This window comes from Porites lutea, chromosome 11, assembly GCF_958299795.1.
Source record: "Porites lutea chromosome 11, jaPorLute2.1, whole genome shotgun sequence".
NCBI lineage: Eukaryota > Metazoa > Cnidaria > Anthozoa > Scleractinia > Poritidae > Porites > Porites lutea.
The window spans coordinates 836,436-852,097 of record NC_133211.1 but is presented as its reverse complement, the minus strand read 5'-3'; the positions used below and the strand labels follow the sequence as shown (position 1 = coordinate 852,097).

At 41.1% G+C, this 15,662-nt stretch overlaps 4 protein-coding genes across 4 annotated transcripts; all 4 read right to left on the bottom strand.

The window, feature by feature from the left end:
* Positions 1–4,136: 4,136 nt before the first annotated feature.
* On the bottom strand, positions 4,137–6,608 carry LOC140952332 (uncharacterized). Its single transcript, XM_073401753.1, has one exon. The coding sequence runs from the start codon at positions 6,606–6,608 to the stop codon at positions 4,137–4,139; it is 2,472 nt and encodes an 823-aa protein (XP_073257854.1).
* Positions 6,609–6,680: 72 nt separating this feature from the next.
* Positions 6,681–8,351, bottom strand: LOC140952330 (uncharacterized). Its single transcript, XM_073401751.1, has one exon. The coding sequence runs from the start codon at positions 8,349–8,351 to the stop codon at positions 6,681–6,683; it is 1,671 nt and encodes a 556-aa protein (XP_073257852.1).
* A 1,689-nt stretch (positions 8,352–10,040) lies between these two features.
* LOC140952327 (uncharacterized) lies at positions 10,041–12,512 on the bottom strand. The gene has a single exon (XM_073401747.1). It carries the CDS (start codon positions 12,510–12,512, stop codon positions 10,041–10,043), a length of 2,472 nt encoding a protein of 823 aa, XP_073257848.1.
* Positions 12,513–12,584: 72 nt separating this feature from the next.
* On the bottom strand, positions 12,585–14,255 carry LOC140952326 (uncharacterized). The gene has a single exon (XM_073401746.1). It carries the CDS (start codon positions 14,253–14,255, stop codon positions 12,585–12,587), a length of 1,671 nt encoding a protein of 556 aa, XP_073257847.1.
* Positions 14,256–15,662: the final 1,407 nt, after the last annotated feature.

The window sequence follows — 15,662 nt, the reverse complement described above, 5'->3', positions numbered from 1 at the left end:
TTTCCCGAGAAATATACAGTGAAAGACTTTCTTCGGAGTGTCCACAATATTAATTGCTACTTTTTTCCCTCCTTGTTTAGAGGCAATATCTGACTTCTTCTTCTTCTTACTCCTAAATGGCTGTACTGTAAGCCTTTCCATGGGAACTTCTTTCTTACGTGTTCCTGATCATAGCCCTTCAGAAAGAGCGTGAGATAGGGTGACTGTATACTGGTCTTCTAAATTTCAAATGATTTTAGCAAACTTTAGTATTTTTGTTCGCCTTAAATCCCTTCCGGTCGGTAGTGCCTTGGGTACTTGCAAGAGCAGAAACGTACCTCCGAAGGAACTGGTATGGTCTTTCACCATATATTTCTCTGGAAAACGGCGATCATTATTACATACAAACAGGGCACAACGATCTTTTTTTCCCATTACAGTCTTATTCTAGGAGAGCTGTAGGAAAAATTGTCCCGAAAAGCGCGAGTAAATACTAAGCGAGTATATCGGATCGTACTCGTGCCCCCTGGGTAACCCATAATACTCCTTAAAATTAATTAATCGGTAAAATGGTAAAATGGTCTATTGCATTAAACGATTCTATATTGTCAAGATTGAACAAGAGATCTTTAATGATACATATCCCCGAGGCATAATGCATTTATAACACTGGTTTTCCCTTTATTCTTATGTCTTTGTTATTCCAAATTATAGACGCAGAGCCGTTCTTTGTCAGCTAAAAAGAGATTTCCAAATTCTAGCCACCATTCTAAGAGCTCGCTATAAAAACCCGTGTAAATTGAAAGATCGTTAAAAGCAAAGAAAAGAAAACAAAAAGGAAAAACAAAAGTGTGTATCTCAACAAAGAATTAATATTTGAGTAAGAAAGGAGGAATTTTTAAAGTCCTTTGCCAGATTAAACAAACTGATACTTTCACTGTTTTGAATTTGAGTTGAGTTGAGTTGAGTTGAGTTTATTGTTTTGCCAAAAAGTTGTACAAAAGAAGAAAAATTTCAGTTAAGACTGTAATGGCGAGGAAGCCCAACGGAAGCCACCGTGCTTATAAGAAATGGGTTCCCTCAGAAAGTATTATCATAATTACACATGCAAAAAGTAATGGTAGAGCTGCAGCAAATCTAAATATATATTGGATAACTTCATTTATCATTAATCAATTTCATGATTTAGCGAATTGAAAGAGTAAGGGGTTTGAAACCGAATTGAGAATTTTTGAAAATTAGTTCCACAATGAAATTTCTTGTATGATGCGAATGTATCTGGCTTGCAAGAGTAAACATATTAGAAACATAATTGGGAAGAAAACCTCTTTTAAAAACTAAGATACATAAATCTACTTATTTGCTGTAAATAAATGTAAGAGAATTTTAAAATCACCTGCTCTTTGAAAAGAGCATCAGTTTGAGAATCCAAAGGAACTTTAGATATTATTCTGATTATAAATCTTTCTTTTGCAAAATATTAAAAGACCACCAACATTACGTAAAAGATGTAACAAGTAGAATTTCCACGTACTTTCTTATTGCTGAAAATACATTTTAGCCAAGCTAGTCGTACAGCTTTGACCAAGCTTCGTTTCTTTACCTTTTCCATTCAATAAAAAAGAAAAAATTATACTATTCACTTGTTTGATGATTTTGCATGGAGGTTAAAGAACCGAATATGTTTAGTTTTAAGATAAGTAATCATTTGATATAGTTACTTTACCATAAATAGACAGTCACCCTAAGTGGGCTTGTACCCTTTTGGACGGCTGATTTCGAGCAAGTTCCCGATGCATTCCTAAAAGATTGGTGTATTTGGAGTATAATTCCGACCCTACCCGCCATATGAGTTCCAGTAGGTCAGTAGTTAGAGCGTCCGTTATATCAAAAATTGATCGGATAGTCTCACCAACATAGCGATCTTCAACATAACCTGTTTGAATCCATTACCCCTGTTTGATCGTGACGTATAATTTTAGGTAAAACCTTTTTTTTAATTTTAGAGCAATCATTCCTGAGATATTTTTTGGCCTCCAATTTTCAATCGGGGGCACCCAACGACGGTTTCCTCCTAAATGCATTAAAAGGTCTTTTTAGGCTATCCAAAGTACTTTTAGATCTCTAGAAATGCATTCTAAGAGCCGCTACACAAGTTGCATCTGTTCGGTCATGCTAGGGGAACTTGAGGCTTTTCGAAATTACAAGGGCTTCAGTGTTATTTTCCCGAAAATTTTAGATGCAAGTAAACGGTTTAGGAAAGTGAGAATTTTTCTCATTCTCTTCACGCTTCAGTGTTATAATGGAGTTTAACTAATAAGTGGGTCACCTTTTTGGTGGCCTACGAAACAAGTTTGTATTTAAAACCCATGCACTCAGGATTTGAGTAGTTCACCTACTGGTCTATTCCGCTCCCTTACTGTAAGTAGAGCACTGTCTTGGCTTCGCCGGTGGACATCTAACTTAATAAATTATATATATATGTATATCATTTAAATGTCCATTAAAGCAATTTTTTAAAACTAAAGTAATTTATGCAAACAAATCTAACAGCAGTCAAGTATGAACTGGTATGAACAAATAATACTCAAAGAAGTGATGAAATGACCATACTCTTTATTCAGATAACAGATAATTTTCCATACAAGACTGATTCCGCCTAAAAGTTGAGATCCATTCCGAGATACTGAAATCCGTTCCGAACTAGATAAAGGAAAACACTGAATGAATGAATGATCCGATTACACATCTTCTCACGCCTATTTGTCACGTGTTCTCGAGCTATCTCGGCCCAGTCCTATCTTGTTTACAACACACTCCCCCCTGATTGACGAAGTCAATCACAAGGTGAGAAAAACTAATAACTCAAGATTTAGTTCAATGTTCGAAGACTCCAAAGTCTCTGCTCAGACAGATTAAGTGGCAATAGTCACTGCTGGAATATCCTCATCTCTGACCACCTGAATGTTTCGGCTTCCGGGATGCACACTAGCTCCTACTACACTAACTGGATCCTCATCGCGCGCATTGACTTCAAGTGGGTAGAGGTTCTGAATTGGTCGTTTTACGCGAACCTGGCGAAGAGAATTGTCCACTGTAACCACTTCTGCTGCACGCACTACATCATCCCTTCCGCGTAGAAGCTTTTCTACTTTACCCATCCTCCACTGTTGTCTCGGTTTCTTATCCGCATGGATGTGCACAATGTCCCCTACTTGAATTGCTCTCTTTGGCTCTGCTACCTTGAGTTTCTGGTACTCCCGGATTCCTGTCAAATATTCTGTTCTCCATCGATTTTTGAAGTGAGTGAGGAGGCTTTGCAGATATCTTTCACGTCGTGCCATTGTGCACAGAGATTCTGTGGATACGGTAGGCTTATCAAGTAATCTTCGACCAATTACGAGATGAGAGGGCGTGAGTGGATCCTCTGACAACTCTTCGTAGACATAAGTTAGGGGTCTAGAATTTAGAACACCTTCAGTTTCAATCAAGACTGATTCTGGTTCCTCATAGCTGAGTTTTGTATTTCCTAGAACTTTCTTGAGGCACCTCTTTACAAGCTTGACGCATATTTCGAAAAAACCACCCCACCAGCTTGCTGTAGGTACATTGAATTTCCATTCGATGTTTCTTTCAAGGGTAAACTTCTTCACTTTAGCATCCTTGAAAGTTGCTCCATTGTCTGAAATTATCAGGCCTGGGAATCCTCTTCTCCCGATGAATCTCTTCAAAACTCGTATAAATGAATTTGCAGACAGGTCTGGAGTAAGTTCAATTTGGATAGCTCTAGTGCTGGCGCACGTAAACAGAGCAATATAGCACTTGTACATCTCCCCACCAGATTGGTAGATATTCTTAACATAAAGCGGTCCGGCAAAGTCCACACCGACTTTAATGAAAGCCAAATCATCCGAGACTCTAGAGGTGGGTAGCGGAGGAGTGGGTGGAGTACTAAAAGCTTTTCCCAGCATCTTCTTGCAAATCACACACTTGAAAAGAACGTCCTTGACTGCTTGCCTTCCCTTGATTATCCAAAACTTGCTGCGAACTTCAGTTAGTGTTTCTCTAACTCCATTGTGCTTCACATTCTCATGAGACTGTCTAATCACCAGTTGTGTGAAGTACTGTTTCCTTGGTAACAAGACAGGAAATTTGGCTCAATATGGCAGTGAACAGTTCTGGATCCGACCTTTGCATCGTAGGACCCCATCGGCATCCTTGAAGACTCCTAATTGTTCCCATACTGTACCAGACTTTTCCTTCTCGTCCAGTTTCAATTGCATTTCCTTGTACCACAGGTTCTCTGCTGCAATTATCTCCTGCATATTAAGGTCAGGTTGGGTCTCCATGCTTCTCTTGACTTTGCGAATGAACTTCAGGACGAGGGCTGTCACTCTGATAAGCCTGCTAAAACTAATGAATCTTTCCGGCTCAATGACTTCTGAAACACTCTGAGAGACCTTGGATGATGCTGTCATGAAACTTGAAGTTTTAGTTGCATCTCCAACTTTCAACTCTTTTACAGCTTCACTTGTCACTTTTTCTCCATTGATGGGACAGTTAGGCACATTTGGCCATTGCCTTTCTTCTTTTTCTAGGAATGGAGCTCCCTTCCACCAGAGATCACTGGATACAAGATCAGATGCTTTAGAACCTCGTGAAGCAATGTCACTTGGGTTAAGCTCAGATGGGCAATATCTCCAGTGTTCCTTGCTCCAAAGACTCCTTATGTTCTCTACCCGATTTTGGACGAACTGCTTAAATTGCTTTGATTCACCATTGATCCACCACCACACAATTTGAGAATCAGTCCAGTTAATTACTGCGTCAACTTCAATTGTGCATGCCAGCGCCTTATACACTGCTGTAATGAGAAGGGCTAATGTCAAACAAGCCATCAGTTCAAGTCGAGGAATTGTTTCTCCTTTCAAAGGGGTCACTCGGGTCTTGGAGGCTAGCAGGTGTGAATAGTGTCCATCAGACGTTGTCACCCGAACATACACATTTGCACCATAAGCAATCCTGCTTGCATCTGCAAACCCGTGTAGCTGAATACATTTGACCTGCTCTGCTTCTATTCCATCAATGATGCAACGGGGGATTGTAAAACTTGAAACTCCTTCTATGTCTTCCACCAATTCCTTCCAACGTGAAGTGAGGTCTTCCGGAAGAGCTTCATCCCATTCAACCTTCAGCTGGCAAATTTCTTGAAACATGCATTTAAATGGCAGAATAAGTGGTGACAGCAAGCCTAGTGGATCATAGAATCGAGCGGTAACGCTCAACAGTTTTCGTTTTGTTAGAGTTCCACTCAATGTCTGCTTAGAGAACGCGCTGACGTCAAACTTGAAACAGTCTTCTGACTTGTCCCACATAACACCCATGACCTTGACAACAGTTTCTTCATTCATGGCATTGCTGTTAGTAGACTTTGGTTGATCAATAGTTTCAGTTTCAACAGACTTGGTTGGTTCCACTGCAGGTTTTCCAGATGACAGAGTAGTCTCTTCTTTCTTTATTAATTCGTTTAACTCGCTGCTGTTTGACGCCCACTTCCTCATATTAAATCCTCCTTCCCTGAAACGTGTTTTCAGCTTCTGATAAAGTTCAAAACAGTCCAATACAGTGTTCTTTCCAGATGCAAAGTCATCAACATACAAGGCTTTGATTACAGTGCTCACAAACTCTGGATCAATGTTCTCATACTTTGATAAGTGGTTCCTTAATGTCACATTCAGAATGAATGGAGAACAAACAAGGCCAAACACTAACCGCGTAAATCTTAACTTGATTATTTCTGGATTCAAGGAGTTGGCATCATCAATCCATAAGAACCTCAGCCAATTCCTATCCTCTGGCTTGACTTCGACATTAAGAAATGCCTTCTCTAAATCTCCGATCAAAGCAATTTTTGGGAGACGAAATCTCAACAGGATATCAAAAAGCAATGGAGTTAATGCAGGTCCAGATAAAAGACAGTCATTCAAACTTGGTTCACTGTAAGACTTTGCGCTAGCATCATAAACAACTCGCAGTTTAGTGGTAGCTCGATCTTCCTTCAGTACTTCCTTGTGAGGAATGTAATGAACAGTTCCTGGGACAACTTCCTCTTCATGCTTGTCAATCACTTCAACAACACCAGAGTCCAACTGTTTCTTGATTACATTATCATACTGGTTTAGTAACTTTGATTCCGATGACTTCAATCTTTTCAACAAGGAGACCAGACGGTTTCGTGCCAAGGAGTAGTTGTCTGGAATGATGGGGTGTTCTTTCTTGAATGGGAGAGAAACTTCATAGCGGTCACCATTGAATCTTACTTTAGTTAGATACTCTTCACAGAAATCTTCTTCCTTTCCTTTAACTCCAAGAGTGTCATAGTCCCAAAACTTGGCTAGTTGTTCTTTGAGTGAGGCATCATCTGCATTAAAATCTTCCGTAACCACTTGACACTCAGTTTTCATTACATGGGACATATTAACACTTGAAGGACAGCGATCGGAACAAGCAACATTGACAGGTCCACTCAGCACATAACCCAATCTTGTACGGATTGCTACTGGGCCATGCAACTCCCCCCGTACCACATGATTTTGAACAACAGTCCAATAGTAATCAGCTCCCAGCATGACATCAATTTCTAGACCTTCATCACCTCGTGAATAATCAGCAAGAGGCAAACCTTGCAAATGCGGATAACACTACTGTGCTATTTCAATGGTTTGATTTGCAATAGGACCACAGATTAATTCAACCTCATAAGCATTGATGAACACTCTCAAATTGTCCTGGCACTCCAACGCAAACTGAACAATGTTACATTTCTTTAGCGAGGGTTCATTGTTTCCAAATGTTTTAATTAAAACTGTTTCCGTTCCAATTGAAGGCAGACATAATTCGTTTCTCAACCTAGTGCTTATGTAGGACTTCTGAGCACAAGAATCAAGCAGAATTCTCACATTACAATAAACATCGCCACTGGGATTTCCGACCTTTGCTCTAGCCGTTTGTAACAAAACACAATTGTTCTTAACATCCTGAGTGAAATACAAATTTGTACTCACAGTTTTTTCCTGTGTGGCGCCGCGGGTTTGTCTAAACTGCATCGGTTGTTTCTGCATGCTGCACAAAGATAAATGATGTTTCCCGCCACAACGATAACATCTAGCTGAACAATCCTTACTGATGTGACCACTCCTTAAACAACCAAAACATCGTCCTTTCTGTCGGAGAATGTTCTTCTTTGTCTCAGGATCAGTGACAACAGCACGCCTGTTTGATGGATGAGGGCCGTTGCAAAAAGTACACCACATTTCTTTGTTCGGCAGTGGTCCTTCTTGGTTTGAAAACAACGTCGATGAAGTGGGAGGTCCCCTGATTTGACCGTGACGAAATCCAAATCCGAAGTCTCGTTTTTCCTTCACTCCCAACTTTGGCGTTTGCTCTGAAACCGGTCCCAGCGCACACCTTTCCCGTATTTGTAATTCTTCCGCAAAGGATTTCATCACAGTGTCCAAGTCCCATTCGTCGGACATACCACGACTTAAAATAAGACGAAACTCTTGCGGTATTTTGGCCATTATGACAGGCGTGAGAAATGTTCCGTATGTCTCAGATGATACACCGATTCCTTGTAAACTTCGGATGGCCGCTTCAGTTTTGTCCAAAAGTTGCCGTCGTTGTTTCAAATCACTGGAATTATTCAGTTTTGGCAGCTGCATCAACATTTCAATGTGTTTTGAAATAATTACTTGTTTACTTCCAAACCGCTTCATGAGAAGATCGACCGCATGGTTGTAATTCGACCCGCTCAAGGGCAAACCCGAAATAGTTTCGGCCGCAGTTCCTACTAACAAGGATTTCAAATACTGAAATTTGTCGATTTCGCTGAGTTCCTCGCTTAAATGGATAGCAGATGAGAAACTGTCCCAAAATGTTGTCCATTCTGTGGGATCGCCAGCGAACTTTGGCAAAGTGAGTTTTGGAAGTTTAGCCTTGCTACTCGTTTTGGCGCCAATCGGAGCTTCTTGTTGATTTAACGGCGGCGTTGTCTCGGCTGAATTTTTGGATTCCTTGGTAAACGATAACCGTGAAGAAATAAGCGAAATTGTTTCTTGAAGGGAAGCTTCGAATTCACAGCGGTCTAATATTTCCTTTTCAATTGCATCCGCTCCCACAAATTCCGCGATTTCTTGATTAAGAGTTTCGATCTGTTTCTGCTGTTTCTCGAGGTTGATCTTGTGAGACTCTAGCGTTGGCCGAATATTTTCCACGTCCTCTTCTTGGAGCAATTCTCTGACTGTACTTACAACCTTTCGCACGTAGACTCTAAAGCCCGACCATTCCAAAAGTTTTTTCTTGAGATCTGACATTGTTTTTAACTTTTCCACCGTGAAATGATCCGTGTAACATGCGTTATGACTTGTTGTCTTCTGTTCGTTTCCGATCCGCGTCAGTTCTTTCCGCTCAGTTCATTCATCCCGGGTCTCGGCACCAAAAATGATGAAATGACCATACTCTTTATTCAGATAACAGATAATTTTCCATACAAGACTGATTCCGCCTAAAAGTTGAGATCCATTCCGAGATACTGAAATCCGTTCCGAACTAGATAAAGGAAAACACTGAATGAATGAATGATCCGATTACACATCTTCTCACGCCTATTTGTCACGTGTTCTCGAGCTATCTCGGCCCAGTCCTATCTTGTTTACAACACACTCCCCCCTGATTGACGAAGTCAATCACAAGGTGAGAAAAACTAATAACTCAAGATTTAGTTCAATGTTCGAAGACTCCAAAGTCTCTGCTCAGACAGATTAAGTGGCAATAGTCACTGCTGGAATATCCTCATCTCTGACCACCTGAATGTTTCGGCTTCCGGGATGCACACTAGCTCCTACTACACTAACTGGATCCTCATCGCGCGCATTGACTTCAAGTGGGTAGAGGTTCTGAATTGGTCGTTTTACGCGAACCTGGCGAAGAGAATTGTCCACTGTAACCACTTCTGCTGCACGCACTACATCATCCCTTCCGCGTAGAAGCTTTTCTACTTTACCCATCCTCCACTGTTGTCTCGGTTTCTTATCCGCATGGATGTGCACAATGTCCCCTACTTGAATTGCTCTCTTTGGCTCTGCTACCTTGAGTTTCTGGTACTCCCGGATTCCTGTCAAATATTCTGTTCTCCATCGATTTTTGAAGTGAGTGAGGAGGCTTTGCAGATATCTTTCACGTCGTGCCATTGTGCACAGAGATTCTGTGGATACGGTAGGCTTATCAAGTAATCTTCGACCAATTACGAGATGAGAGGGCGTGAGTGGATCCTCTGACAACTCTTCGTAGACATAAGTTAGGGGTCTAGAATTTAGAACACCTTCAGTTTCAATCAAGACTGATTCTGGTTCCTCATAGCTGAGTTTTGTATTTCCTAGAACTTTCTTGAGGCACCTCTTTACAAGCTTGACGCATATTTCGAAAAAACCACCCCACCAGCTTGCTGTAGGTACATTGAATTTCCATTCGATGTTTCTTTCAAGGGTAAACTTCTTCACTTTAGCATCCTTGAAAGTTGCTCCATTGTCTGAAATTATCAGGCCTGGGAATCCTCTTCTCCCGATGAATCTCTTCAAAACTCGTATAAATGAATTTGCAGACAGGTCTGGAGTAAGTTCAATTTGGATAGCTCTAGTGCTGGCGCACGTAAACAGAGCAATATAGCACTTGTACATCTCCCCACCAGATTGGTAGATATTCTTAACATAAAGCGGTCCGGCAAAGTCCACACCGACTTTAATGAAAGCCAAATCATCCGAGACTCTAGAGGTGGGTAGCGGAGGAGTGGGTGGAGTACTAAAAGCTTTTCCCAGCATCTTCTTGCAAATCACACACTTGAAAAGAACGTCCTTGACTGCTTGCCTTCCCTTGATTATCCAAAACTTGCTGCGAACTTCAGTTAGTGTTTCTCTAACTCCATTGTGCTTCACATTCTCATGAGACTGTCTAATCACCAGTTGTGTGAAGTACTGTTTCCTTGGTAACAAGACAGGAAATTTGGCTCAATATGGCAGTGAACAGTTCTGGATCCGACCTTTGCATCGTAGGACCCCATCGGCATCCTTGAAGACTCCTAATTGTTCCCATACTGTACCAGACTTTTCCTTCTCGTCCAGTTTCAATTGCATTTCCTTGTACCACAGGTTCTCTGCTGCAATTATCTCCTGCATATTAAGGTCAGGTTGGGTCTCCATGCTTCTCTTGACTTTGCGAATGAACTTCAGGACGAGGGCTGTCACTCTGATAAGCCTGCTAAAACTAATGAATCTTTCCGGCTCAATGACTTCTGAAACACTCTGAGAGACCTTGGATGATGCTGTCATGAAACTTGAAGTTTTAGTTGCATCTCCAACTTTCAACTCTTTTACAGCTTCACTTGTCACTTTTTCTCCATTGATGGGACAGTTAGGCACATTTGGCCATTGCCTTTCTTCTTTTTCTAGGAATGGAGCTCCCTTCCACCAGAGATCACTGGATACAAGATCAGATGCTTTAGAACCTCGTGAAGCAATGTCACTTGGGTTAAGCTCAGATGGGCAATATCTCCAGTGTTCCTTGCTCCAAAGACTCCTTATGTTCTCTACCCGATTTTGGACGAACTGCTTAAATTGCTTTGATTCACCATTGATCCACCACCACACAATTTGAGAATCAGTCCAGTTAATTACTGCGTCAACTTCAATTGTGCATGCCAGCGCCTTATACACTGCTGTAATGAGAAGGGCTAATGTCAAACAAGCCATCAGTTCAAGTCGAGGAATTGTTTCTCCTTTCAAAGGGGTCACTCGGGTCTTGGAGGCTAGCAGGTGTGAATAGTGTCCATCAGACGTTGTCACCCGAACATACACATTTGCACCATAAGCAATCCTGCTTGCATCTGCAAACCCGTGTAGCTGAATACATTTGACCTGCTCTGCTTCTATTCCATCAATGATGCAACGGGGGATTGTAAAACTTGAAACTCCTTCTATGTCTTCCACCAATTCCTTCCAACGTGAAGTGAGGTCTTCCGGAAGAGCTTCATCCCATTCAACCTTCAGCTGGCAAATTTCTTGAAACATGCATTTAAATGGCAGAATAAGTGGTGACAGCAAGCCTAGTGGATCATAGAATCGAGCGGTAACGCTCAACAGTTTTCGTTTTGTTAGAGTTCCACTCAATGTCTGCTTAGAGAACGCGCTGACGTCAAACTTGAAACAGTCTTCTGACTTGTCCCACATAACACCCATGACCTTGACAACAGTTTCTTCATTCATGGCATTGCTGTTAGTAGACTTTGGTTGATCAATAGTTTCAGTTTCAACAGACTTGGTTGGTTCCACTGCAGGTTTTCCAGATGACAGAGTAGTCTCTTCTTTCTTTATTAATTCGTTTAACTCGCTGCTGTTTGACGCCCACTTCCTCATATTAAATCCTCCTTCCCTGAAACGTGTTTTCAGCTTCTGATAAAGTTCAAAACAGTCCAATACAGTGTTCTTTCCAGATGCAAAGTCATCAACATACAAGGCTTTGATTACAGTGCTCACAAACTCTGGATCAATGTTCTCATACTTTGATAAGTGGTTCCTTAATGTCACATTCAGAATGAATGGAGAACAAACAAGGCCAAACACTAACCGCGTAAATCTTAACTTGATTATTTCTGGATTCAAGGAGTTGGCATCATCAATCCATAAGAACCTCAGCCAATTCCTATCCTCTGGCTTGACTTCGACATTAAGAAATGCCTTCTCTAAATCTCCGATCAAAGCAATTTTTGGGAGACGAAATCTCAACAGGATATCAAAAAGCAATGGAGTTAATGCAGGTCCAGATAAAAGACAGTCATTCAAACTTGGTTCACTGTAAGACTTTGCGCTAGCATCATAAACAACTCGCAGTTTAGTGGTAGCTCGATCTTCCTTCAGTACTTCCTTGTGAGGAATGTAATGAACAGTTCCTGGGACAACTTCCTCTTCATGCTTGTCAATCACTTCAACAACACCAGAGTCCAACTGTTTCTTGATTACATTATCATACTGGTTTAGTAACTTTGATTCCGATGACTTCAATCTTTTCAACAAGGAGACCAGACGGTTTCGTGCCAAGGAGTAGTTGTCTGGAATGATGGGGTGTTCTTTCTTGAATGGGAGAGAAACTTCATAGCGGTCACCATTGAATCTTACTTTAGTTAGATACTCTTCACAGAAATCTTCTTCCTTTCCTTTAACTCCAAGAGTGTCATAGTCCCAAAACTTGGCTAGTTGTTCTTTGAGTGAGGCATCATCTGCATTAAAATCTTCCGTAACCACTTGACACTCAGTTTTCATTACATGGGACATATTAACACTTGAAGGACAGCGATCGGAACAAGCAACATTGACAGGTCCACTCAGCACATAACCCAATCTTGTACGGATTGCTACTGGGCCATGCAACTCCCCCCGTACCACATGATTTTGAACAACAGTCCAATAGTAATCAGCTCCCAGCATGACATCAATTTCTAGACCTTCATCACCTCGTGAATAATCAGCAAGAGGCAAACCTTGCAAATGCGGATAACACTACTGTGCTATTTCAATGGTTTGATTTGCAATAGGACCACAGATTAATTCAACCTCATAAGCATTGATGAACACTCTCAAATTGTCCTGGCACTCCAACGCAAACTGAACAATGTTACATTTCTTTAGCGAGGGTTCATTGTTTCCAAATGTTTTAATTAAAACTGTTTCCGTTCCAATTGAAGGCAGACATAATTCGTTTCTCAACCTAGTGCTTATGTAGGACTTCTGAGCACAAGAATCAAGCAGAATTCTCACATTACAATAAACATCGCCACTGGGATTTCCGACCTTTGCTCTAGCCGTTTGTAACAAAACACAATTGTTCTTAACATCCTGAGTGAAATACAAATTTGTACTCACAGTTTTTTCCTGTGTGGCGCCGCGGGTTTGTCTAAACTGCATCGGTTGTTTCTGCATGCTGCACAAAGATAAATGATGTTTCCCGCCACAACGATAACATCTAGCTGAACAATCCTTACTGATGTGACCACTCCTTAAACAACCAAAACATCGTCCTTTCTGTCGGAGAATGTTCTTCTTTGTCTCAGGATCAGTGACAACAGCACGCCTGTTTGATGGATGAGGGCCGTTGCAAAAAGTACACCACATTTCTTTGTTCGGCAGTGGTCCTTCTTGGTTTGAAAACAACGTCGATGAAGTGGGAGGTCCCCTGATTTGACCGTGACGAAATCCAAATCCGAAGTCTCGTTTTTCCTTCACTCCCAACTTTGGCGTTTGCTCTGAAACCGGTCCCAGCGCACACCTTTCCCGTATTTGTAATTCTTCCGCAAAGGATTTCATCACAGTGTCCAAGTCCCATTCGTCGGACATACCACGACTTAAAATAAGACGAAACTCTTGCGGTATTTTGGCCATTATGACAGGCGTGAGAAATGTTCCGTATGTCTCAGATGATACACCGATTCCTTGTAAACTTCGGATGGCCGCTTCAGTTTTGTCCAAAAGTTGCCGTCGTTGTTTCAAATCACTGGAATTATTCAGTTTTGGCAGCTGCATCAACATTTCAATGTGTTTTGAAATAATTACTTGTTTACTTCCAAACCGCTTCATGAGAAGATCGACCGCATGGTTGTAATTCGACCCGCTCAAGGGCAAACCCGAAATAGTTTCGGCCGCAGTTCCTACTAACAAGGATTTCAAATACTGAAATTTGTCGATTTCGCTGAGTTCCTCGCTTAAATGGATAGCAGATGAGAAACTGTCCCAAAATGTTGTCCATTCTGTGGGATCGCCAGCGAACTTTGGCAAAGTGAGTTTTGGAAGTTTAGCCTTGCTACTCGTTTTGGCGCCAATCGGAGCTTCTTGTTGATTTAACGGCGGCGTTGTCTCGGCTGAATTTTTGGATTCCTTGGTAAACGATAACCGTGAAGAAATAAGCGAAATTGTTTCTTGAAGGGAAGCTTCGAATTCACAGCGGTCTAATATTTCCTTTTCAATTGCATCCGCTCCCACAAATTCCGCGATTTCTTGATTAAGAGTTTCGATCTGTTTCTGCTGTTTCTCGAGGTTGATCTTGTGAGACTCTAGCGTTGGCCGAATATTTTCCACGTCCTCTTCTTGGAGCAATTCTCTGACTGTACTTACAACCTTTCGCACGTAGACTCTAAAGCCCGACCATTCCAAAAGTTTTTTCTTGAGATCTGACATTGTTTTTAACTTTTCCACCGTGAAATGATCCGTGTAACATGCGTTATGACTTGTTGTCTTCTGTTCGTTTCCGATCCGCGTCAGTTCTTTCCGCTCAGTTCATTCATCCCGGGTCTCGGCACCAAAAATGATGAAATGACCATACTCTTTATTCAGATAACAGATAATTTTCCATACAAGACTGATTCCGCCTAAAAGTTGAGATCCATTCCGAGATACTGAAATCCGTTCCGAACTAGATAAAGGAAAACACTGAATGAATGAATGATCCGATTACACATCTTCTCACGCCTATTTGTCACGTGTTCTCGAGCTATCTCGGCCCAGTCCTATCTTGTTTACAACAAGAAGTATTTGACTGATCCAAAGCTCAATTGTCGCTTTAACGATTGACTTATTTGTTATTTATTACTATTTGGGGCAACGCACAAATTCTGAGAGGTTGAATCACTTTCCGGTTTGAATATTCATGTGAGGAATTCAAAATGCTAATGTACGCAGACTCAACACCCATACATCAAAAATCCTAGATGTCTCAGCAATGCCCTAGGCAAATTGTAATATTAATTTTGTTGAAAAGAATGAGTGAGCAAGAGCTTTGGGTGAGCGAGAGGAAACGAAGAATATTACTGAAAAAAAAAAATTGAGCTCACCAGTCGTTTATCTCGTGTGAGAACAGAGACAGTGATCGGGTTTAGTAAGCATGCATCAAACTGCCGAAGATCGTTCCGACTGGTTGGTTCTAGAATTCACACGTGAGGACATCCTGAGGTCAGGGATTGGACGTTTCAGTAAAGCTCATGGCTCAGAACAGAAAAAACAGTTGTTGGTTAACGGAAATTTATTTCATACGTTCAATAAATTATGATTTAATTCCCAGTGACTTTTGTAAAATTCATTTGTTATTCCATCATTACCTGGAGATTTGCTATTCTCAAAGCTGTTGGGTATGGCTTCAACAAATATTTTCCTTTAAAAGATTGCTTTTGTTCTTCTGATAATCTTGGTCATTCAAATTGTTTAAAAATTTGTCTCTATTTTCTCTATCTTCATCTGTAATGTTTGATTTGTACAAGCTTTGATAAAAGTGAGAAACGACAACAAACAAATGAGGCTGAGTATCATCTGAAGAATGATGGAGATCGAGGAGGGTGTTATCCGTCGAGACCGTAGGCAGAGGCGGATAACACCTTCCGAGATCTCGATGATTCTTCAGATGATACAAAAGCCGAATTCAATAATTGCTTTAATGATTCATTCAAAACAATTCTTAGTTTGCAAACAAGCTACGACACGCTTACTCCCCCATCGAAGTTAAGTTCGTCTTCGATAGTGCATGTTAATCAATTTAATCACCAGCTTTAGGAAAGGGTATTTTAGCTTCGAAAGTATTCTTCAAATGGCAAA